At 45.2% G+C, this 24,306-nt stretch overlaps 2 protein-coding genes across 2 annotated transcripts in view; both read right to left on the reverse strand.

Moving 5' to 3' along the window:
- cds1 (CDP-diacylglycerol synthase (phosphatidate cytidylyltransferase) 1) overlaps positions 1-24,306 on the reverse strand; it is a 93,280-nt gene that overhangs the window by 56,931 nt on the left and 12,043 nt on the right. The window lies entirely within an intron of this gene.
- LOC140347408 (coiled-coil domain-containing protein 148-like) lies at positions 22,349-24,244 on the reverse strand. The gene has a single exon (XM_072433846.1). The coding sequence runs from the start codon at positions 24,191-24,193 to the stop codon at positions 22,388-22,390; it is 1,806 nt and encodes a 601-aa protein (XP_072289947.1). The 5' UTR covers positions 24,194-24,244; the 3' UTR covers positions 22,349-22,387.

Genomic DNA, 24,306 nt, shown 5'->3' on the forward strand with positions numbered 1-24,306 from the left:
TCTTCAGCGTGCCATTGTTCCTCACACAGATCTTCAGCGTGTCATTGTTCCTCACACAGATCTTCAGCGTGTCATTGTTCCTCACAGATCTTCAGCGTGTCATTGTTCCTCACACAGATCTTCAGCATGTCATTGTTCCTCACACAGATCTTCAGCGTGTCATTGTTCCTCTCACAGATCTTCAGCGTGTCATTGTTCCTCACACAGATCTTCAGCGTGTCATTGTTCCTCACAGATCTTCAGCGTGTCATTGTTCCTCACAGATCTTCAGCATGTCATTGTTCCTCACACAGATCTTCAGCGTGTCATTGTTCCTGACACTGATATTCAGCATGTCATTGTTGCTCACACAGATCTTCAGCGTGTCATTGTTCCTCTCACAGATCTTCAGCGTGTCATTGTTCCTCACACAGATCTTCAGCGTGTCATTGTTCCTCACAGATCTTCAGCGTGTCATTGTTCCTCACACAGATCTTCAGCGTGTCATTGTTCATCACACAGATCTGCAGCGTGTCATTGTTCCTCAGACAGATCTTCAGCGTGTCATTATTTCTCACACTGATATTCAGCGTGTCATTGTTCCTCACAAAGATATTCAGCGTGTCATTGTTCCTCACACAGATCTTCAGCGTGTCATTGTTCCTTAGACAGATCTTCAGCGTGTCATTGTTCCTTAGACAGATCTTCAGCGTGTCATTGTTCTTCACACAGATCTTCAGTGTGTCATTGTTCCTCAGACAGATCTTCAGCGTGTCATTGTTTTTCACACAGCTCTTCAGCGTGTCATTGTTCCTCAAACTGATCTTCAGCGTGTCATTGTTCCTCACACTGATATTCAGCGTGTCATTGTTCCTCACTCTGATATTCAGCGTGTCATTGTTCCTCACACTGATATTCAGCGTGTCATTGCTCCTCACACTGATATTCAGCGTGTCATTGTTCCTCACACTGATATTTAGCGTGTCATTGTTCCTCACACTGATATTTAGCGCGGCATTGTTCCTCACAGATCTGCAGCGTGTCATTGTTCCTCACACAGATCTGCAGCGTGTCATTGTTCCTTACACAGATCTGCAGCGTGTCATCGTTCCTCACACAGATCTGCAGCGTGTCATTGTTCCTTACACAGATCTGCAGCGTGTCATCGTTCCTCACACAGATCTGCAGCGTGTCATCGTTCCTCACACAGATCTTCAGCGTGTCATCGTTCCTCAGACAGATCTTCAGCGTGTCATCGTTCCTCAGACAGATCTTCAGCGTGTCATTGTTCCTCAGACAGATCTTCAGCGTGTCATTGTTTCTCACACTGATCTTCAGCGTGTCATTGTTCCTCACACTGATCTTCAGCGTGTCATTGTTCCTCACACTGATATTCAGCGTGTCATTGTTCCTCACACTGATATTCAGCGTGTCATTGTTCCTCACAAAGATCTTCAGCGTGTCATTGTTCCTCACACAGATATTCAGTGTGTCATTGTTCCTCAAACAGATATTCATCGTGTCATTGTTCCTCACACAGATCTTCAGCGTGTCATTGTTCCTCACAGATCTTCAGCGTGTCATTGTTCCATAGACAGATCTTCAGCGTGTCATTGTTCCTCAGACAGATCTTCAGCGTGTCATTGTTCCTCACACAGATCTTCAGTGTGTCATTGTTCCTCACACAGATCTTCAGCGTGTCATTGTTCCTCACACAGATCTTCAGTGTGTCATTGTTGCTCACACAGATCTTCAGCGTGTCATTGTTCCTCACGCAGATCTTCAGCGTGTCATTGTTCTCACGCAGATCTGCAGCGTGTCATTGTTCCACACACAGATCTTCAGTGTGTCATTGTTCCTCACACAGATCTTCAGTGTGTCATTGTTCCTCACACAGATCTTCAGCGTGTCATTGTTCCTCACACAGATCTTCAGCGTGTCATTGTTCCTCACACAGATCTTCAGCGTGTCATTGTTCCTCACACAGATCTTCAGCGTGTCATTGTTCCTCACACAGATCTTCAGCGTGTCATTGTTCCTCACAGATCTTCAGCGTGTCATTGTTCCTCACACAGATCTGCAGCGTGTCATTGTTCCTCACACAGATCTGCAGCGTGTCATTGTTCCTAACAGAGATCTTCAGCGTGTCATTGTTCCTCACACAGATATTCAGTATGTCATTGTTCCTCACACAGATCTTCAGCGTGTCATTGTTCCTCACAGATCTTCAGCGTGTCATTGTTCCTCACACAGATCTTCAGCGTGCCATTGTTCCTCACACAGATCTTCAGCGTGTCATTGTTCCTCACACAGATCTTCAGCGTGTCATTGTTCCTCACACAGATCTTCAGCGTGTCATTGTTCCTCACAGATCTTCAGCGTGTCATTGTTCCTCACACAGATCTTCAGCATGTCATTGTTCCTCACACAGATCTTCAGCGTGTCATTGTTCCTCTCACAGATCTTCAGCGTGTCATTGTTCCTCACACAGATCTTCAGCGTGTCATTGTTGCTCACACAGATCTTCAGCGTGTCATTGTTCCTCACAGATCTTCAGCGTGTCATTGTTCCTCACAGATCTTCAGCGTGTCATTGTTCCTCACACAGATCTTCAGCGTGTCATTGTTCCTCACACAGATCTTCAGCGTGTCATTGTTCCTCACACAGATCTTCAGCGTGTCATTGTTCCTGACACTGATATTCAGCATGTCATTGTTGCTCACACAGATCTTCAGCGTGTCATTGTTCCTCACACAGATCTTCAGCGTGTCATTGTTCCTCACACAGATCTTCAGCGTGTCATTGTTCCTCACAGATCTTCAGCGTGTCATTGTTCCTCACACAGATCTTCAGCGTGTCATTGTTCATCACACAGATCTGCAGCGTGTCATTGTTCCTCAGACAGATCTTCAGCGTGTCATTATTTCTCACACTGATATTCAGCGTGTCATTGTTCCTCACAAAGATATTCAGCGTGTCATTGTTCCTCACACTGATATTTAGCGTGTCATTGTTCCTCACAGATCTGCAGCGTGTCATTGTTCCTCACACAGATCTTCAGCGTGTCATTGTTCCTCACACAGATCTTCAGCGTGTCATTGTTCCTTAGACAGATCTTCAGCGTGTCATTGTTCTTCACACAGATCTTCAGTGTGTCATTGTTCCTCAGACAGATCTTCAGCGTGTCATTGTTTTTCACACAGCTCTTCAGCGTGTCATTGTTCCTCAAACTGATCTTCAGCGTGTCATTGTTCCTCACACTGATATTTAGCGTGTCATTGTTCCTCACACTGATATTTAGCGCGGCATTGTTCCTCACAGATCTGCAGCGTGTCATTGTTCCTCACACTGATATTCAGCGTGTCATTGTTCCTCACACTGATATTCAGCGTGTCATTGTTCCTCACAAAGATCTTCAGCGTGTCATTGTTCCTCACACAGATATTCAGTGTGTCATTGTTCCTCAAACAGATATTCATCGTGTCATTGTTCCTCACACAGATCTTCAGCGTGTCATTGTTCCTCACAGATCTTCAGCGTGTCATTGTTCCATAGACAGATCTTCAGCGTGTCATTGTTCCTCAGACAGATCTTCAGCGTGTCATTGTTCCTCACACAGATCTTCAGTGTGTCATTGTTCCTCACACAGATCTTCAGCGTGTCATTGTTCCTCACACAGATCTTCAGTGTGTCATTGTTGCTCACACAGATCTTCAGCGTGTCATTGTTCCTCACGCAGATCTTCAGCGTGTCATTGTTCTCACGCAGATCTGCAGCGTGTCATTGTTCCACACACAGATCTTCAGTGTGTCATTGTTCCTCACACAGATCTTCAGTGTGTCATTGTTCCTCACACAGATCTTCAGCGTGTCATTGTTCCTCACACAGATCTTCAGCGTGTCATTGTTCCTCACACAGATCTTCAGCGTGTCATTGTTCCTCACACAGATCTTCAGCGTGTCATTGTTCCTCACACAGATCTTCAGCGTGTCATTGTTCCTCACAGATCTTCAGCGTGTCATTGTTCCTCACACAGATCTGCAGCGTGTCATTGTTCCTCACACAGATCTGCAGCGTGTCATTGTTCCTAACAGAGATCTTCAGCGTGTCATTGTTCCTCACACAGATATTCAGTATGTCATTGTTCCTCACACAGATCTTCAGCGTGTCATTGTTCCTCACAGATCTTCAGCGTGTCATTGTTCCTCACACAGATCTTCAGCGTGCCATTGTTCCTCACACAGATCTTCAGCGTGTCATTGTTCCTCACACAGATCTTCAGCGTGTCATTGTTCCTCACACAGATCTTCAGCGTGTCATTGTTCCTCACAGATCTTCAGCGTGTCATTGTTCCTCACACAGATCTTCAGCATGTCATTGTTCCTCACACAGATCTTCAGCGTGTCATTGTTCCTCTCACAGATCTTCAGCGTGTCATTGTTCCTCACACAGATCTTCAGCGTGTCATTGTTGCTCACACAGATCTTCAGCGTGTCATTGTTCCTCACAGATCTTCAGCGTGTCATTGTTCCTCACAGATCTTCAGCGTGTCATTGTTCCTCACACAGATCTTCAGCGTGTCATTGTTCCTCACACAGATCTTCAGCGTGTCATTGTTCCTCACACAGATCTTCAGCGTGTCATTGTTCCTGACACTGATATTCAGCATGTCATTGTTGCTCACACAGATCTTCAGCGTGTCATTGTTCCTCACACAGATCTTCAGCGTGTCATTGTTCCTCACACAGATCTTCAGCGTGTCATTGTTCCTCACAGATCTTCAGCGTGTCATTGTTCCTCACACAGATCTTCAGCGTGTCATTGTTCATCACACAGATCTGCAGCGTGTCATTGTTCCTCAGACAGATCTTCAGCGTGTCATTATTTCTCACACTGATATTCAGCGTGTCATTGTTCCTCACAAAGATATTCAGCGTGTCATTGTTCCTCACACTGATATTTAGCGTGTCATTGTTCCTCACAGATCTGCAGCGTGTCATTGTTCCTCACACAGATCTTCAGCGTGTCATTGTTCCTCACACAGATCTTCAGCGTGTCATTGTTCCTTAGACAGATCTTCAGCGTGTCATTGTTCTTCACACAGATCTTCAGTGTGTCATTGTTCCTCAGACAGATCTTCAGCGTGTCATTGTTTTTCACACAGCTCTTCAGCGTGTCATTGTTCCTCAAACTGATCTTCAGCGTGTCATTGTTCCTCACACTGATATTTAGCGTGTCATTGTTCCTCACACTGATATTTAGCGCGGCATTGTTCCTCACAGATCTGCAGCGTGTCATTGTTCCTCACACAGATCTGCAGCGTGTCATTGTTCCTCACACAGATCTTCAGCGTGTCATTGTTCCTAACACAGATCTGCAGCGTGTCATTGTTCCATAAACAGATCTCCAGCGTGTCATTATTCCTAACACAGATCTGCAACGTGCCATTGTTCCTCACACAGATCTTCAGCGTGTCATTGTTCCTCACACTGATCTTCAGCGTGTCATTGTTCCTCACACTGATCTTCAGCGTGTCATTGTTCCTCACACAGATCTTCAGCGTGTCATTGTTCCTCAGACAGATCTTCAGCGTGTCATTGTTTCTCACACTGATCTTCAGCGTGTCATTGTTTCTCACACTGATCTTCAGCGTGTCATTGTTCCTCACACTGATATTCAGCGTGTCATTGTTCCTCACTGATATTCAGCGTGTCATTGTTCCTCACACTGATATTCAGCGTGTCATTGTTCCTCACACTGATATTCAGCGTGTCATTGTTCCTCACAAAGATATTCAGCGTGTCATTGTTCCTCACACTGATATTCAGCTTGTCATTGTTCCTCACACTGATATTTAGCGTGTCATTGTTCCTCACAGATCTGCAGCGTGTCATTGTTCCTCACACAGATCTGCAGCGTGTCATTGTTCCTCACACAGATCTTCAGCGTGTCATTGTTCCTCAAGCAGATCTTCAGTGTGTCATTGTTCCTCACACAGATATTCAGTGTGTCATTGTTCCTCACACAGAAATTCAGCGTGTCATTGTTCCTTAGACAGATCTTCAGCGTGTCATTGTTCCTCACACAGATCTTCAGCGTGTCATTGTTTTTCACAGATCTTCAGCGTGTCATTGTTCCTCACACTGATATTCAGCGTGTCATTGTTCCTCACACTGATATTCAGCGTGTCATTGTTCCTCACACTGATATTCAGCGTGTCATTGTTCCTCACACAGGTATTCAGCGTGTCATTGTTCCTCACACAGATATTCAGCGTGTCATTGTTCCTTAGACAGATCTTCAGCGTGTCATTGTTCCTCACACAGATCTTCAGTGTGTCATTGTTCCTCACAAGATCTTCAGCGTGTCATTGTTCCTCACACAGATATTCAGCGTGTCATTGTTCCTCACACAGATCTTCAGTGTGTCATTGTTCCTCACAGATCTTCAGCGTGTCATTGTTCCTCACGCAGATCTTCAGTGTGTCATTGTTCCTCACAAGATCTTCAGTGTGTCATTGTTCCTCACACAGATATTCAGCGTGTCATTGTTCCTTAGACAGATCTTCAGCGTGTCATTGTTCCTCACATAGATCTTCAGAGTGTCATTGTTCCTCACATAGATCTTCAGTGTGTCATTGTTCCTCACATAGATCTTCAGTGTGTCATTGTTCCTCACATAGATCTTCAGAGTGTCATTGTTCCTCACACAGATATTCAGAGTGTCATTGTTCCTCACATAGATCTTCAGTGTGTCATTGTTCCTCACATAGATCTTCAGAGTGTCATTGTTCCTCACATAGATCTTCAGAGTGTCATTGTTCCTCACATAGATCTTCAGTGTGTCATTGTTCCTCACAAGATCTTCAGTGTGTCATTGTTCCTCACACAGATATTCAGCGTGTCATTGTTCCTCACACAGATCTTCAGTGTGTCATTGTTCCTCACAGATCTTCAGTGTGTCATTGTTCCTCACATAGATCTTCAGAGTGTCATTGTTCCTCACATAGATCTTCAGAGTGTCATTGTTCCTCACATAGATCTTCAGTGTGTCATTGTTCCTCACATAGATCTTCAGAGTGTCATTGTTCCTCACATAGATCTTCAGAGTGTCATTGTTCCTCACATAGATCTTCAGTGTGTCATTGTTCCTCACACTGATCTTCAGCGTGTCATTGTTCCTCACACTGATATTCAGCGTGTCATTGTTCCTCACACTGATATTCAGCGTGTCATTGTTCCTCACAAAGATCTTCAGCGTGTCATTGTTCCTCACACAGATATTCAGTGTGTCATTGTTCCTCAAACAGATATTCATCGTGTCATTGTTCCTCACACAGATCTTCAGCGTGTCATTGTTCCTCACAGATCTTCAGCGTGTCATTGTTCCATAGACAGATCTTCAGCGTGTCATTGTTCCTCACACAGATATTCAGCGTGGCATTGTTCCTCAGACAGATCTTCAGCGTGTCATTGTTCCTCAGACAGATCTTCAGCGTGTCATTGTTCCTCACACAGATCTTCAGTGTGTCATTGTTCCTCACACAGATCTTCAGCGTGTCATTGTTCCTCACACAGATCTTCAGTGTGTCATTGTTGCTCACACAGATCTTCAGCGTGTCATTGTTCCTCACGCAGATCTTCAGCGTGTCATTGTTCTCACGCAGATCTGCAGCGTGTCATTGTTCCACACACAGATCTTCAGTGTGTCATTGTTCCTCACACAGATCTTCAGTGTGTCATTGTTCCTCACACAGATCTTCAGCGTGTCATTGTTCCTCACACAGATCTTCAGCGTGTCATTGTTCCTCACACAGATCTTCAGCGTGTCATTGTTCCTCACACAGATCTTCAGCGTGTCATTGTTCCTCACACAGATCTTCAGCGTGTCATTGTTCCTCACAGATCTTCAGCGTGTCATTGTTCCTCACACAGATCTGCAGCGTGTCATTGTTCCTCACACAGATCTGCAGCGTGTCATTGTTCCTAACAGAGATCTTCAGCGTGTCATTGTTCCTCACACAGATATTCAGTATGTCATTGTTCCTCACACAGATCTTCAGCGTGTCATTGTTCCTCACAGATCTTCAGCGTGTCATTGTTCCTCACACAGATCTTCAGCGTGCCATTGTTCCTCACACAGATCTTCAGCGTGTCATTGTTCCTCACACAGATCTTCAGCGTGTCATTGTTCCTCACACAGATCTTCAGCGTGTCATTGTTCCTCACAGATCTTCAGCGTGTCATTGTTCCTCACACAGATCTTCAGCATGTCATTGTTCCTCACACAGATCTTCAGCGTGTCATTGTTCCTCTCACAGATCTTCAGCGTGTCATTGTTCCTCACACAGATCTTCAGCGTGTCATTGTTGCTCACACAGATCTTCAGCGTGTCATTGTTCCTCACAGATCTTCAGCGTGTCATTGTTCCTCACAGATCTTCAGCGTGTCATTGTTCCTCACACAGATCTTCAGCGTGTCATTGTTCCTCACACAGATCTTCAGCGTGTCATTGTTCCTCACACAGATCTTCAGCGTGTCATTGTTCCTGACACTGATATTCAGCATGTCATTGTTGCTCACACAGATCTTCAGCGTGTCATTGTTCCTCACACAGATCTTCAGCGTGTCATTGTTCCTCACACAGATCTTCAGCGTGTCATTGTTCCTCACAGATCTTCAGCGTGTCATTGTTCCTCACACAGATCTTCAGCGTGTCATTGTTCATCACACAGATCTGCAGCGTGTCATTGTTCCTCAGACAGATCTTCAGCGTGTCATTATTTCTCACACTGATATTCAGCGTGTCATTGTTCCTCACAAAGATATTCAGCGTGTCATTGTTCCTCACACTGATATTTAGCGTGTCATTGTTCCTCACAGATCTGCAGCGTGTCATTGTTCCTCACACAGATCTTCAGCGTGTCATTGTTCCTCACACAGATCTTCAGCGTGTCATTGTTCCTTAGACAGATCTTCAGCGTGTCATTGTTCTTCACACAGATCTTCAGTGTGTCATTGTTCCTCAGACAGATCTTCAGCGTGTCATTGTTTTTCACACAGCTCTTCAGCGTGTCATTGTTCCTCAAACTGATCTTCAGCGTGTCATTGTTCCTCACACTGATATTTAGCGTGTCATTGTTCCTCACACTGATATTTAGCGCGGCATTGTTCCTCACAGATCTGCAGCGTGTCATTGTTCCTCACACAGATCTGCAGCGTGTCATTGTTCCTCACACAGATCTTCAGCGTGTCATTGTTCCTAACACAGATCTGCAGCGTGTCATTGTTCCATAAACAGATCTCCAGCGTGTCATTATTCCTAACACAGATCTGCAACGTGCCATTGTTCCTCACACAGATCTTCAGCGTGTCATTGTTCCTCACACTGATCTTCAGCGTGTCATTGTTCCTCACACTGATCTTCAGCGTGTCATTGTTCCTCACACAGATCTTCAGCGTGTCATTGTTCCTCAGACAGATCTTCAGCGTGTCATTGTTTCTCACACTGATCTTCAGCGTGTCATTGTTTCTCACACTGATCTTCAGCGTGTCATTGTTCCTCACACTGATATTCAGCGTGTCATTGTTCCTCACTGATATTCAGCGTGTCATTGTTCCTCACACTGATATTCAGCGTGTCATTGTTCCTCACACTGATATTCAGCGTGTCATTGTTCCTCACAAAGATATTCAGCGTGTCATTGTTCCTCACACTGATATTCAGCTTGTCATTGTTCCTCACACTGATATTTAGCGTGTCATTGTTCCTCACAGATCTGCAGCGTGTCATTGTTCCTCACACAGATCTGCAGCGTGTCATTGTTCCTCACACAGATCTTCAGCGTGTCATTGTTCCTCAAGCAGATCTTCAGTGTGTCATTGTTCCTCACACAGATATTCAGTGTGTCATTGTTCCTCACACAGAAATTCAGCGTGTCATTGTTCCTTAGACAGATCTTCAGCGTGTCATTGTTCCTCACACAGATCTTCAGCGTGTCATTGTTTTTCACAGATCTTCAGCGTGTCATTGTTCCTCACACTGATATTCAGCGTGTCATTGTTCCTCACACTGATATTCAGCGTGTCATTGTTCCTCACACTGATATTCAGCGTGTCATTGTTCCTCACACAGGTATTCAGCGTGTCATTGTTCCTCACACAGATATTCAGCGTGTCATTGTTCCTTAGACAGATCTTCAGCGTGTCATTGTTCCTCACACAGATCTTCAGTGTGTCATTGTTCCTCACAAGATCTTCAGTGTGTCATTGTTCCTCACACAGATATTCAGCGTGTCATTGTTCCTCACACAGATCTTCAGTGTGTCATTGTTCCTCACAGATCTTCAGCGTGTCATTGTTCCTCACGCAGATCTTCAGTGTGTCATTGTTCCTCACAAGATCTTCAGTGTGTCATTGTTCCTCACACAGATATTCAGCGTGTCATTGTTCCTTAGACAGATCTTCAGCGTGTCATTGTTCCTCACATAGATCTTCAGAGTGTCATTGTTCCTCACATAGATCTTCAGTGTGTCATTGTTCCTCACATAGATCTTCAGTGTGTCATTGTTCCTCACATAGATCTTCAGAGTGTCATTGTTCCTCACACAGATATTCAGAGTGTCATTGTTCCTTACATAGATCTTCAGTGTGTCATTGTTCCTCACATAGATCTTCAGAGTGTCATTGTTCCTCACATAGATCTTCAGAGTGTCATTGTTCCTCACATAGATCTTCAGTGTGTCATTGTTCCTCACAAGATCTTCAGTGTGTCATTGTTCCTCACACAGATATTCAGCGTGTCATTGTTCCTCACACAGATCTTCAGTGTGTCATTGTTCCTCACAGATCTTCAGTGTGTCATTGTTCCTCACATAGATCTTCAGAGTGTCATTGTTCCTCACATAGATCTTCAGAGTGTCATTGTTCCTCACATAGATCTTCAGTGTGTCATTGTTCCTCACATAGATCTTCAGAGTGTCATTGTTCCTCACATAGATCTTCAGAGTGTCATTGTTCCTCACATAGATCTTCAGTGTGTCATTGTTCCTCACATAGATCTTCAGAGTGTCATTGTTCCTCACATAGATCTTCAGAGTGTCATTGTTCCTCACATAGATCTTCAGTGTGTCATTGTTACTCATGTTGGCCCTATGTTAATAATTGAGGTGGCGCTACTGAGCAGTCTTGTCCAGAAATTAGATCATCCAAAATTAGAATTCAGTGGGTTAATTTTCGATACCACTCACTAGCATATCCGTCCTTGTTTACTATTCGAATTTTGTGTATTTCCAGTAGGGCTGAACGATTAATTGCATTTGCAATTAAATTGCGATGTGATCAAACGCGCTTTGCTAATTGCAACATACGCAATTAGAATGTGGCCCTGTGCGGGGGTCTCGCTACGTACATTCAGGGAGCGCCAGCGGCGGAGGAAGGACCCGGAAGAAGGACCAATCGCAATTTGATTATTTCTCCAAATCGTTCAGCCCTAATTTCCAGCCCCAGGATACAAAGTCAATAAAATACAAAATTCCCTCGTCGGGACGATTCTCGTCCTTAGGCTTGGGCTTAATCAAAGCCACGCGGCAATAAAGCGGTCACCCTTGCGACCGCGGGGTACTTGCCACAGCAAAGAGCACACCTCTGATCCCCCCGCCAACATCACCCCTCCCCCACAAACAGTACAAACTTTATAATACTTTATCTCATAATAATACTTTACTCAAAATGTTGAATAGAGTTATGTCCCCACTGGCTTTTATGTTCAAAGTGATGTGGAGAATAAGTGTGCCAAATTTTAACTGTTTATGACAAAGTCAATGTTTTAATCCCATTCACAATGCCTGGAAACCAAAACTCATTTAAGTCTATAACAGTATTAGTCAGGTTCCCACGGTAACATGCTTGCAGCTAGAGGTATCCCATCATTCTTTGTTTAGAATGGCAAAACATGAAGATAAGTTTGATATCTTTAGTTCGGGAGCAGGACCCACCCACTTCACGCCCCTTCCTGCGGCTACACTATTTAGGCATTTAGCGTTCGTGACTTCGTGCCCCTCCCTCTGACCCTCTTTAATCCTTATTCTAATTTATCTCCTAGATGGGGGTATCAAAGCCCGGGAGCCAACCACCTTCATCGCCAGAAGCCCCAAGACCACATCAGTTTCTTTGACTTGTGTTGTTCATGTTTCTCGTATGTCAATAAACACTTTGCATCTTAGCTGGGGTCGTGGTCCTTGCTAGTAAAGGATGTCTGTGCCAAATTTAATTTGTCTACGCCAAAGTAAATGTTTTCATCCCTTTCAAAATGCTTGTAAACCAAAACCAAATGACAATATTTGTTAGGTTTCCACGGTAACATGCTTGCAGATAGAGGTACGCCATCATTGGCTTTTTTTTTTTTTTCAGAATGATAAGAAGAATGTCTGAGACATTTTTTTTTTGTTTTCCTCAAAGTAATTTGTTTCACTTAAATCAAATGTTCAAGGGGGCGCTGTAGAGCCTTTGTAAAATATAGCTATATATAATGTATATCATTGCGTTCAACTCCTCATTTTGCATAAAACGTTTATTTGTGCCGGAATATAGGACATATCATGCAAGAGATATGCAACACTTGACACTTAATCTTGTTTAAATTTTGTTAACGAGCTTGCCACGCCCACATTTGGAATTGTATCAAAAATTAAAAATTCCATCCAATATTTATGTGCAACTTGACAGACCCAAAACACATGATAGTGGTTAGCCTCCTAGCAACCACGGTTTCTCCAGCTCTCAGCCCCTCACGGGTCACGGGACCGATATGTTGGCTCGCTGAGCAAAAGCGCTCGCACCGCTGTTTCAGAAACTAGATTTAAAATCATTGTTTGACCCACTTAATACCAAAAAAGAAAAACAAGATATGAATAAACAAGGAAGATACAAGTCTGGTAACACTATGAGACCAAGACACAAAAAGCTGCCGACCCAAGGCTACAATGGAAACAGTGGCGGACGGCCGTTCAGCCCCAGCGGAAAGACAGCGTCCTGCTGGCCCAGATAAAGATCGTCATGGCTTCTTCCCATCGGAAGGAGAGGAGATGACAATTCATCAGTTAGCGCTCATGATGCGTGAAATAAAACGCAAAATGCTACGAGAAATGGCATCGATTATAGCGGGAGTGACAGACGGAGTCGCTGCGGAGCTGAAAGCGGGAGGAGGAAGCGGAGCAGGCACGGAGGAAGCTGAGCGGTGTATTTCAGACAATATGGATGATCTGCAGACAATAAGGGCCAAGGTGATGACGCTGCAGACGGACAACAATAATATGAAAAAAAAATCCTGGATTTGGAGCCCAGATCACATAGACCCAACCTCAGACTTGTGGAGCAACTGGAAGGAGAAGAAGATGAAAGTTATCTGGAGAAGATGATACCTCAGACTCTGGAGTTGAGGTACCACGAGGCCTGGTAATGAGGTTTCTTAATGATCATGTGAAGGAACGCGTCTTGAAGGCTGCAAAAGTTGTAGCACAGATCAAACAAAAGTTATTTAATCTGTGTTTTTCACTGTAGCCCCTCGAGGCAACTGCTGTTATGATTTTTGGAGTTACAAAAATAAATTGAATTGAAGTTAAAGGAGACCTCCAGTACAAAGGCAAGCGTGTCTTCTTTGCTTCTTTTGCTACAAGGTTCGTCAACAACGGCAAAAGTTCCACCACATCTGTGAGGAGCTCAGGAGGAGAAAACTGAGACATGGGTTCTCTTTCACAGGGACTCTTCTTGTGACTTACGAAGGTAAAAAACATGTGCTCAGAACTCCAGGAGAAGAAGAAGTGCTCATCAGGAAGATGCAAAACACAGAGAACTGAACAGCGACAAGCGATGGAGCCACCAGCGTGGGTTACGTAAGTTCATTGTGGTCACATGATGATACATTTGAAGAGACTGATGACAGTGACGTGATTTGTTTATTTTTGACTTTATCAAACTTTATGCTCCATGTAGTCTGCTTTAGCACATAAACTCTGATTGCAACCACTCATCGGAGTGCCAAATGTGGGAGATTGGATTTCAACATGAACCCTTTTTCTATTTGAATCTTTTCATGTAGTTCTTGTGTGTGTTGTGTTCGACCAGAGACTTTAAAAAGATTTGAAAATGATCAATGGTAATACAATCCACCCAATGGCATTGCAGTGTTGTAAAGCAGCATCCTTCAATGTGAATGGCATACCGAACCAAACCAAAAGTTCAAAAATTAATGAAAAATAAAATAAAAAGAGATAATAGACATGATGACAGCGTAAATTCAGCCTGGAAGACCTAACTCCACCCAATCTACGTCCACCGCTACACCAGGGAACACCTGCGCTCCAGCCTCAATCACCTAAGTTCCTCCTCCCCGCAGCACGGTGCACCTCCTCTGCTCTCAATCAGCGCACAGCCCCATTTGAACCCTCATGTAGTCGGCTCGGCAACTTCAGGTTGTACTGCGACCCACCACCTCCTCTTCTCCTCCTCTATATCCCTCACATCGTCCCCATCATCCTCTCTACCCTCTTCTGTATCTACCACCACCAGTCTCCAGGCCCCGGGTGGGACACATCTAATACAATTCATTAGATGTGTCCCATGTATCTGAGCAAACACACAAACATCTTGGGCGGTCCCTCGGACCCATGAGAGCAACATCAGACGTGACACTGTGGTCACGCCAGGAAGTGACATACTTTTAAAAGAATCAAATTGCAGCTGTCATTTCTGTTGGATTACTTTTAATTAAGTGATTTAATCCACTTACAGTGAAAAGGCCCCACATCTTGTTCATGACCCATGGAGCAGGGGCGGAGTTGAAGGCGGAGCGGCCCACTATGACATTAGTCATATTTACTCCTGGGAGTGCAATTCATTGCATATCTATTTATTTTGGCCGTGGCTGCAGAGCCGCGGCGCGGTCAAATAGCCCAGCAGTTTCAGGAGCCGCGGCACAAAAAACCCATGCAGTTTCGACCGCGCGCCGTGGCTCTGTAGACACTCCCATTTATTTTAGGGACTCAGTTGGTTATGGACCTTAGTCTTATATCACACTATATAATGTACATAATGTATATAATGTATATAATGACTTGTTTCAATCAGTCGGTTATGTAAACAGTGTAAACAGTATATCAAACTGTGGAACCTTCCAGACAAAGCAAGAACAATGTTATAAGAAAACTTACATATAGCACCTTTAAACATCAAACTGCCTCATTTCACCTGAGAAGCCGATGTTCTGTGGCCTATAGTCTACTCTCTGTGGCCCGTTTGTGGACCTTTAGTCTACTCTCTGTGGCCCGTTTGTGGACCTATAGTCTACTCTCTGTGGCCCGTTCGTGGACCTATAGTCTACTCTCTGTGGCCCGTTTGTGGACCTATAGTCTACTCTCTGTGGCCCGTTTGTGGACCTATAGTCTACTCTCTGTGGCCCGTTTGTGGACCTTTAGTCTACTCTCTGTGGCCCGTTTGTAGACCTTTAGTCTACTCTCTGTGGCCCGTTTGTGGACCTATAGTCTACTCTCTGTGGCCCGTTTGTGGACCTATAGTCTACTCTCTGTGGCCCGTTTGTGGACCGATAGTCTACTCTCTGTGGCCCGTTTGTGGACCTATAGTCTACTCTCTGTGGCCCGTTTGTGGACCTATAGTCTACTCTCTGTGGCCCGTTTGTGGACCTATAGTCTACTCTCTGTGGCCCGTTTGTGGACCTATAGTCTACTCTCTGTGGCCCGTTTGTGGACCTATAGTCTACTCTCTGTGGCCCGTTTGTGGACCTATAGTCTACTCTCTGTGGCCCGTTTGTGGACCTTTAGTCTACTCTCTGTGGCCCGTTTGTGGACCTTTAGTCTACTCTCTGTGGCCCGTTTGTGGACCTATAGTCTACTCTCTGTGGCCCGTTCGTGGACCTATAGTCTACTCTCTGTGGCCCGTTCGTGGACCTATAGTCTACTCTCTGTGGCCCGTTCGTGGACCTATAGTCTACTCTCTGTGGCCCGTTCGTGGACCTATAGTCTACTCTCTGTGGCCCGTTTGTGGACCTATAGTCTACTCTCTGTGGCCCGTTTGTGGACCTATAGTCTACTCTCTGTGGCCCGTTTGTGGACCTATAGTCTACTCTCTGTGGCCCATTTGTGGACCTATAGTCTACTCTCTGTGGCCCATTTGTGGACCTATAGTCTACTCTCTGTGGCCCGTTTGTGGACCTATAGTCTACTCTCTGTGGCCCGTTTGTGGACCTATAGTCTACTCTCTGTGGCCCGTTTGTGGACCTATAGTCTACTCTCTGTGGCCCATTTGTGGACCTATAGTCTACTCTCTGTGGCCCGTTTGTGGACCTATAGTCTACTCTCTGTGGCCCGTTTGTGGACCTATAGTCTACTCTCTGTGGCCCGTTTGTGGACCTTTAGTCTACTCTCTGTGGCCCGTTTGTGGACCTTTAGTCTACTCTCTGTGGCCCGTTTGTGGACCTTTAGTCTACTCTCTGTGGCCCGTTCGTGGACCTATAGTCTACTCTCTGTGGCCCGTTCGTGGACCTATAGTCTACTCTCTGTGGCCCGTTCGTGGACCTATAGTCTACTCTCTGTGGCCCGTTCGTGGACCTATAGTCTACTCTCTGTGGCCCGTTTGTGGACCTATAGTCTACTCTCTGTGGCCCGTTTGTGGACCTATAGTCTACTCTCTGTGGCCCGTTTGTGGACCTATAGTCTACTCTCTGTGGCCCGTTTGTGGACCTATAGTCTACTCTCTGTGGCCCATTTGTGGACCTATAGTCTACTCTCTGTGGCCCATTTGTGGACCTATAGTCTACTCTCTGTGGCCCGTTTGTGGACCTATAGTCTACTCTCTGTGGCCCGTTTGTGGACCTATAGTCTACTCTCTGTGGCCCGTTTGTGGACCTATAGTCTACTCTCTGTGGCCCATTTGTGGACCTATAGTCTACTCTCTGTGGCCCGTTTGTGGACCTATAGTCTTAGCAGACATCATAATGTCACTGGACACTTTTAGCAATGCGGATTCCGTAGAATGATGTATTTGCGGAAACCAGATTAAAAAGAGTCGTGAATGTTAGACTGATCAAGGAAATTTGACAATTGCTCAGAGCCCACCTTCTCTAGGATAATGGAAAGGTTTTCACTCTTTTAAATGTGTCTGCTCCACCAGGGGGCGATATCACTCTGAGGGAACACTAATCTGTGGAGAGTGGAATCTTCACATTCAGCTACATTAGACATAGTGTCGAACTAAAGAGGCTCTGGAGTAACAAGAAAGAAGAAATTCTGTAAGTGCTAAACAAATTTCAAATCGATGATTTAATTATAAAAAAATACTGGGGCTCTTTACAACATCAAGAATTAAAATCAATGGTCATCTGACAGATCCACTAACTCAGGAAAGAGGGATGAGACAAGGCTCTGCCTGGTCTCCCCTCCTGTTTGCTTTGTATTTGGAGCCATTACCCTAATTTATTAGACGATCAAAAACAATTCACGGAGTTACAATTAATAGGATGGAACATAAAATTGCCTCCTATGCAGATGATGTCATATTGTATTTGACCAAACCAAAAATGTCCAAATCCAATTTTTTTTTAAATGGTCCAATGTCTGGATACAAAATTAATATACGAAAACGGAATCTCTTAGATATTCTACTGCAGAGGTTAGAATGTGATGTAGGTGTTGGAGGAACAGCCTTTAGCTGGTTTAAATCCTATTTATCTGATGGGTACCAATTTGTTAATGTAAACCAGAGCTCCTCACCAAGCTCTAAAGTAATTTACGGTGTGCCACAGGGGTCAGTACTGGGTCCAATTCTGTTTACTCTTTATATGCTGCTGTTAGGTCACATGATCAGGTCACATAGCATTAACTTCCACTGCTATGCAGACGACAATCAGCTGTATTTATCAATGAAACCTGATCAGAGCGATCAAGTAGACAGACTTAGTGCTTGTGTGAAGGAGATAAAAACCTGGAAGACACTTAACTACCTGCTTCTTAACCCTGAAAAAACCGAGGTCATTGTGCTGGAGGTCATTGTGCTGGAGGTCATTGTGCTGGAGGTCATTGTGCTTGTCCTAAGCATCTACGAGACGCTCTATCTGAGCAGATAGTCACACAGGACAATGTCAGTGAAGCCTCCAGTTCTACTGTAAGAAACCTCAGAGTCTTATTTGACCAGGAGCTCTCAAAGCTCATATAAATCAAGTCTGTAAAACAGACTATTTCCATTTGCGCAACAAGAGCCAAAATCAGAAGAATCCGGCCTAAAAGTGATGCTGAAAAACGTCTCCTGCATTTGTAACGACTAGATTAGACTGTAACTCCTGCTCACAGCGTGTCCTAAAAGCTCCATAAAAAGCTTTCAACTGGTTCAAAATGCAGCAGCAAGATTACTAACAGGAACAAAAGAAGAGAGCACATTACGCCGGTGCTGGAGTCTCTTCACTGGCTCCTGTCCAGTTTAGAATCACATTTAAAATTCTACTCTTGACCTACAAAGCCATAAATGACATGGCCCCTCCCACCTCAAAGATGCTATAGAACCATATCATCCAAACAGAGCTCTTCGCTCTCAGAATGCCGGCCTTCTGGTGGTGCCAAGAGTCTCTAAAAGTACTGTAGGAGGTAGAGCGTTTAGCTACCAAGCTCCTGTGTTATGGAATCAGCTCCGGCCCATGTTAAATATGCTGACACAGTCTCTTCATTTAAGTCCAGGCTTAAAACGTTCCTCTTTGAAATGTCTTATGGTCAGACCAGTTAGGAACAGAAACATAAACCCACAGCTTCAGCTACGCTGCCCTAGGAGTAACTATGCTGGGGGAAGTATGACAGCTTTGAGCACTATCCTTTTCTTCTGACTTATTCTATCAAACAATATTTATTTTTTAATTAATAATAATAATAATAATAATAATAATAATAATAATAATAATAATAACTTTTATTTATATAGCGCTTTTCAGTGACCCAAAGACGCTGAACATAATAAAAAAAGGGGGGGGGTATTTACAGACAGGGGGGACAACACGTACAGAACACATTAATATACAGATAAAATGAACAAGACAGAAGAAGTAGAGAGAAAAAGATGGGGATGTAACAGGGGGTAGAAGAGTAGGCAATGGGGTAGAGGAGGCTAGGGGGAGGGGAGGTCATAGGCTTGGGTGAAGAGGTATGTTTTTAGGCGGGATTTGAATGTTGTGAGTGAGGGAGAGTGGCGGACAGGTTGGGGGAGGGAGTTCCAGAGTCGGGGTGCTGTTCGGGAGAATGCTCTGTCGCCAAAAGTTTTGAGTCGGGATGTTGGTGCAGCCAGGGTGAGAGAGGAGGAGGATCGGAGAGCTCGGGTGGGGCAGTGGGGGATGAGGAGGTCAGACAGGTAGGGGGGGGCAAGGTGGTGAAGAGCTTTGAAGGTGAGGAGGAGTATTTTAAAGTTTATGCGCTGCTTGATGGGGAGCCAATGGAGAGAGCGGAGAACGGGAGTGATGTGATCACGGGACCGGGTGTGGGTGAGGAGGCGGGTGTGGGTGAGGAGGCGGGCAGCGGAGTTTTGGACCATTTGGAGTCTGTGGAGGGAATGGGAGGAGATGCCAGTGAGGAGGGAGTTGCAGTAGTGGAGGCGGGAGGAGATGAAGGCGTGGATGAGGGATTCAGCAGCGGGGAGGGTGAGGCAGTGTCGGATTTTGGCGATGCGGCGGAGGTGAAAGTATGAGGTCTTGACGATGTGGCTGACATGGGGTCCATGATGACACCGAGATTGCGTACCAGGGTAGAGGGGGTGATGGTCGAGGTGTCGATGCTGAGTGAAAAGGGACCAGTTTTATTGAGAGTGGATTTGGTGCCAATGAGGAGGAGCTCTGTTTTGTCACTGTTCAGTTTGAGGAAGTTGAGAGTGAGCCATGATTTTATTGTAGAGATGCAGGTTTCGATGTGGCTGAGGGGAGGGTTTTGGGTGGATTTGGTGGTGAGGTATATCTGGGTGTCGTCAGCATAGCAGTGAAAGTCCAGGTTGAGTTGGCGGAGGATGTGACCAAGGGGGAAGATGAAGCAGATGAAGAGGAGGCCCTGGGGGACCCCTGCGTTACTGGGGAGAGGGTGGATGAGTGACCGGAGAGGGAGATGAACTCTTGCCTGTTGGTGAGGAGGATGTGAGCCAGTCAAGTGCAGAGCCCTCAACATTCCACTTGCAAACTGTTCACCGCCTTCTTTTTCTTTGTCTCACTCCTGAGGACCTGTGGACCCAGATGTCCCTCTCCTGGTGAAGTGGTCCCTGCCCTGTGTGGACGGTCCCTCATCTGCCTGAGGAGTGGCTCCAGTTCCAGTCTCCCTCGCGTCTGTCTGTCCATCTGTGAGAGTCAGATCTCTCCTTAACTCCTCCAGGTTTCTACTTTTTCCCAAGGAGGTTTTTTGTAGTTTTTCCTGGCCGAGAAGGAGAGTCTAAGGACAGAGGACTCTGGGACATCGTCCCTCGCCACCACAGACATTGTTGATTCATTTCTCACTGTGGCCCTCAGAGGCAACTGTTGTTGTGATTTTGGGCCTTACAAAAATAAATTGAATTGAATTGAATATTTAGGTGTGGTCCTCCAGAAAGGTCTATCAACAATTTGATAAAAATTATAACCCTGTTTTTACTACCATAAAAAAGGTCTTGAGTGCTAACCGATGGTCCAGTAGTGTCGTGAGTTTGAATCCCGACTCAGACATTTACTGCATGTCCTCCCTTCTCTCTCATCCCCCATTTTACACTTTCCTCTCCTGTCTAATAAAGCTTACGGGCATAAAAACAAATAAAGATCTTGAAAAATGTAACCTTATCCCATACTTAACCAAAGGATTGAAACTATAAAAATGAATGTTTTGCCCAGATTTCTCAACCTCTTCCAGACTCTTCCAATTTCCATTCCCAACCGGCTGTTGGGGAGCAATCTTTTTATGGCGAGAGATGTATATGGCAACGAAGAAAAAGCTGTATCCGATTTAAAACTTTACAACTGTCAAAAGAAAAAGGAGGCTGGGGTTTACCTCGTCAGTGACTTTATTTCATATGAAGTATACTCATATATTGAGAGTAATTTAAATAAATAAATAAACTGAACTAATCCCACTGAAACTGTTCAGAGGGAGAAATATATGACACCAAAAATCTCATTCAGATTCAGGGTTCCTGTGCCGGTCTTACTGGCAGATGACAGAAGCTTGAGTCATTTGGAGGAGGTGGAGAACCCTTGGGTGAAATCTGTTCTTACAACATAGAAGGAGCTGATCAAGACATACAAACTAAAAAAAGGTGTTAAAATCTTAAATTGGTTCGCTTACAATCAAAATGTCACACCTACAGCACAAACTCAGGATTTAAAGTCTGGACAACAAAAGGTCTAAAGGTCTTTTACCAGATTGTAAAGGAGAATCATCTGAAGAACTTTGAGGAGGTGAAAGAATCATTTGACTTGGAGAAACAGGACTTTTATAGGTATTTACACACAGGGAGTGTCTACAGAGCCGCGGCGCGCGACCGAAACTGCCATGTTATATTGTGCCGCGGCTCCTGAAACTGCTGCGCTGTTTGACCGCGCCGTTTTAGACCGCGTCGGGTTAAGGTTAGGGTCAGGGCTAGGGTCAGGGTTAGGGTCAGGGTTAGGGTCAGGGTTAGGGTCAGCCATGAGGCTATATGGCAGTGCCGCGGTTCCTGAAACTGCTGGACCATTTGACCGCGCCGCGGCTCTGTAGCCACGGCCTTACACATAAGGAGTTATTATAACCAAGAAATTAAAAAGGATAATAATCATCATAACCCTTTGACTGAAATATTTATTAAAGCTTTTAAATCTGAACTTTCAAGGGGTAGTCATTTTGCTCGTGCCACCTATGGCGCTCGCACGGTTTGTCCCACCGCCATCCTCCAACCTCAGCCCAGCGAGAACATTGATGGACATTTGTAAAATGGAAAAAATTACAATAGGACTTTTTTTTTCAAAGGCCATGATTTTATTTTTTCAATTATTTGTTGGATGATGTCTGGTCTATTTAATTTGCGTCAGCGCTGTCTCTGTCATCTTTCTCTTTCACTGTGTTTGTTTTTATCTGTTTTTAAATTTAAAAAATAAAAACATTTAAATTTAAAAAAAAGAAAAGGAAGGTCTAACCAAGTAAATGGATGAGTTATACTGTGATAAATGTAGTTAATGATTGTTAATCATTGTCTAAGGTTCAGGAGGTGAACCACGCCTCAACCTTCTACTCCTCAAGCCCTATTTTTACAGGCCTATCCCAGTATTTCTGGTTGTCTCTGCTCTCTCGACTCCACCCTCCGACCCCACGTCTCTATCATCTTCATCTAAATGTCTCCTTTAATATGCATAAATGAATACACCTTACAGGATTTTTTCAGAGTTTAATTGTAGATTCTGTGCCTCTTCTGGGAGGTCTGGGTGGTGGGATGGTTGATAGAACCTCTCTTGCGTACGTCGTGTTGTGTAAACCAGCTTCTCGAAGGGCCTGCTCAATCCGCACCCTTGGATCTGACACAATCTGTGTGTCAGTGTATGTGTTGATAATATAAAGAGGTCGTTGAAGTTCAAACTCAACCGTGTTCACATGTCTACTCCTCCAGGCCTCTGTGTCCGCCATTACTCTCTCTGAATCTGCCTCTGCCACCACAGCTACCTGGTTTCGGAGAGCTTCTAGACGTTTGTGTTTCTCCTCTTCTTCTTTCTGTAACTCAGCCTCTCGTTCCTCTCTCTCCTCCCTGCGGCGCTGGAGCATCTCAGCCCTAAACTGTACCCTGTCTTTGTCTCTCTTGACCTGTTCCTCCATTAGGGCTCGAAGAGTTGCCAGTCTCACCTGATCCCTCCTCTCCACCTCCTCCCTCTGTCTCTGCTGCTTCAGGTAAAACTCCTTCACCTGTTCTTTCTGGTGGGTTCTGATGACAGCCTGTTTCTCCTTTTCTCTCTTCAGCCTCTGCTCCTCAGCCTCTTGTTGTCTGGCAGCTATGGCAGCCTCAAGCCTTGCCACCTCCTCCTGATGAGCTCGCCACTGCAATAACTTGGCATGGAGCTGGGCGCAGATGTCCCGCTGCTGCTGTCTGTCCCGGTGGATGTCTAGCGCCTCCTTGTGGGCATGTTTGGCCTCCTGCAGAGTGACCAAGGCCCGGGCCAGCAGCTCCTCCTGGTCCCTGTGCCACTGCTGGATCACTGTCCTCCGCTGGCTCTGAGTGAAGTGCTGCCAACAGCACTTACGCTTGTGCTCCATCAGATCTTGTTTTGTTCTGTCTGGGAACACTCTCTGCAGCATGTCCATACACAAAATCCTGTAGTTGGGCATTTCCTGGTTGTACTGTGAAACTATTGAAGTGAACTGCAGGTGGTCCTCCTCAGACCAACCACAGAACCGGTCAGTCTGATGCAGCTTCTCTTGCAGGCTTTCCAGTCTTCCTTTGTACCTCTTTGACAGCGACTGGAAGGCCTCAATCAGAGACAATTTCAGCTCCTGGTACGGACAGTCTGCATCCACAACCACCCAGGGGACATCCTCCATCATCCCAGGATCCGCAGACTCGGTCAACATATACTGCAGTTCCAGAGTTGTAATTTCCACCTCCACCACACGGTACTCGTCTTGTAGCTTTTTCATTATGTACGCCTGCTGCTCCTTGACACAGTTTATCTGTTGTATCACTTGATCCCGGTCAGACACATCAGGGCCGAGTGGCTGGTTTAGAACTTCACACAGTCTGAAGCGGAGGTCATCTCTGAGCTGAAGAACAGGCTCCACTGTGGCTTTCCTGAAGCCCTCGCACTCCCTCCCCAGAAAGAGTTCATATTCCTGAAGTGAGAAGATGGCCGTGTCGGTTCTGTCACTTGGCCTAATTTGCTGCAAGAAGTCCTGCATGTCGTCCTCGATCTTCTTCTCAGCCTTCTGCAGCCTGGGGCACTCGGAGCTCCACACCTCCCTGTGCTGCCGTAAGATCGACCTCTCCTTGGTTTGCTTAGCTGCACATAAGCTCCTTTGAACCTTTTGTCCGATCAGATTAGACTCTTGACGTTTGGCCTCCATTATGGCTTGCAATTTTTCATATTCAGCTGGTCTGTACATGTGGCTGCTGCTGAAGCAGTTTTTCATCCGTCCTGTCAGTCTTTCAACATGATCTGCATTGTGCTTGGTGCTAAATGTACGAGGATCGCTCCCACTCATCTTTGAAAGTTGCTTGTTGTGTATCTTGTTGGGTATTGATTGAAGAAGATTTAGTCTGATAAGTAATACATATTTGCACAAAAATCAGCATACACTTTAGTATCATTTGCAAA

This window comes from Eucyclogobius newberryi, unplaced genomic scaffold, assembly GCF_026437365.1.
Source record: "Eucyclogobius newberryi isolate DKJ021-1_F unplaced genomic scaffold, fEucNew1.0.hap1 SCAF_6, whole genome shotgun sequence".
Taxonomy (NCBI): Eukaryota; Metazoa; Chordata; class Actinopteri; order Gobiiformes; family Gobiidae; genus Eucyclogobius; species Eucyclogobius newberryi.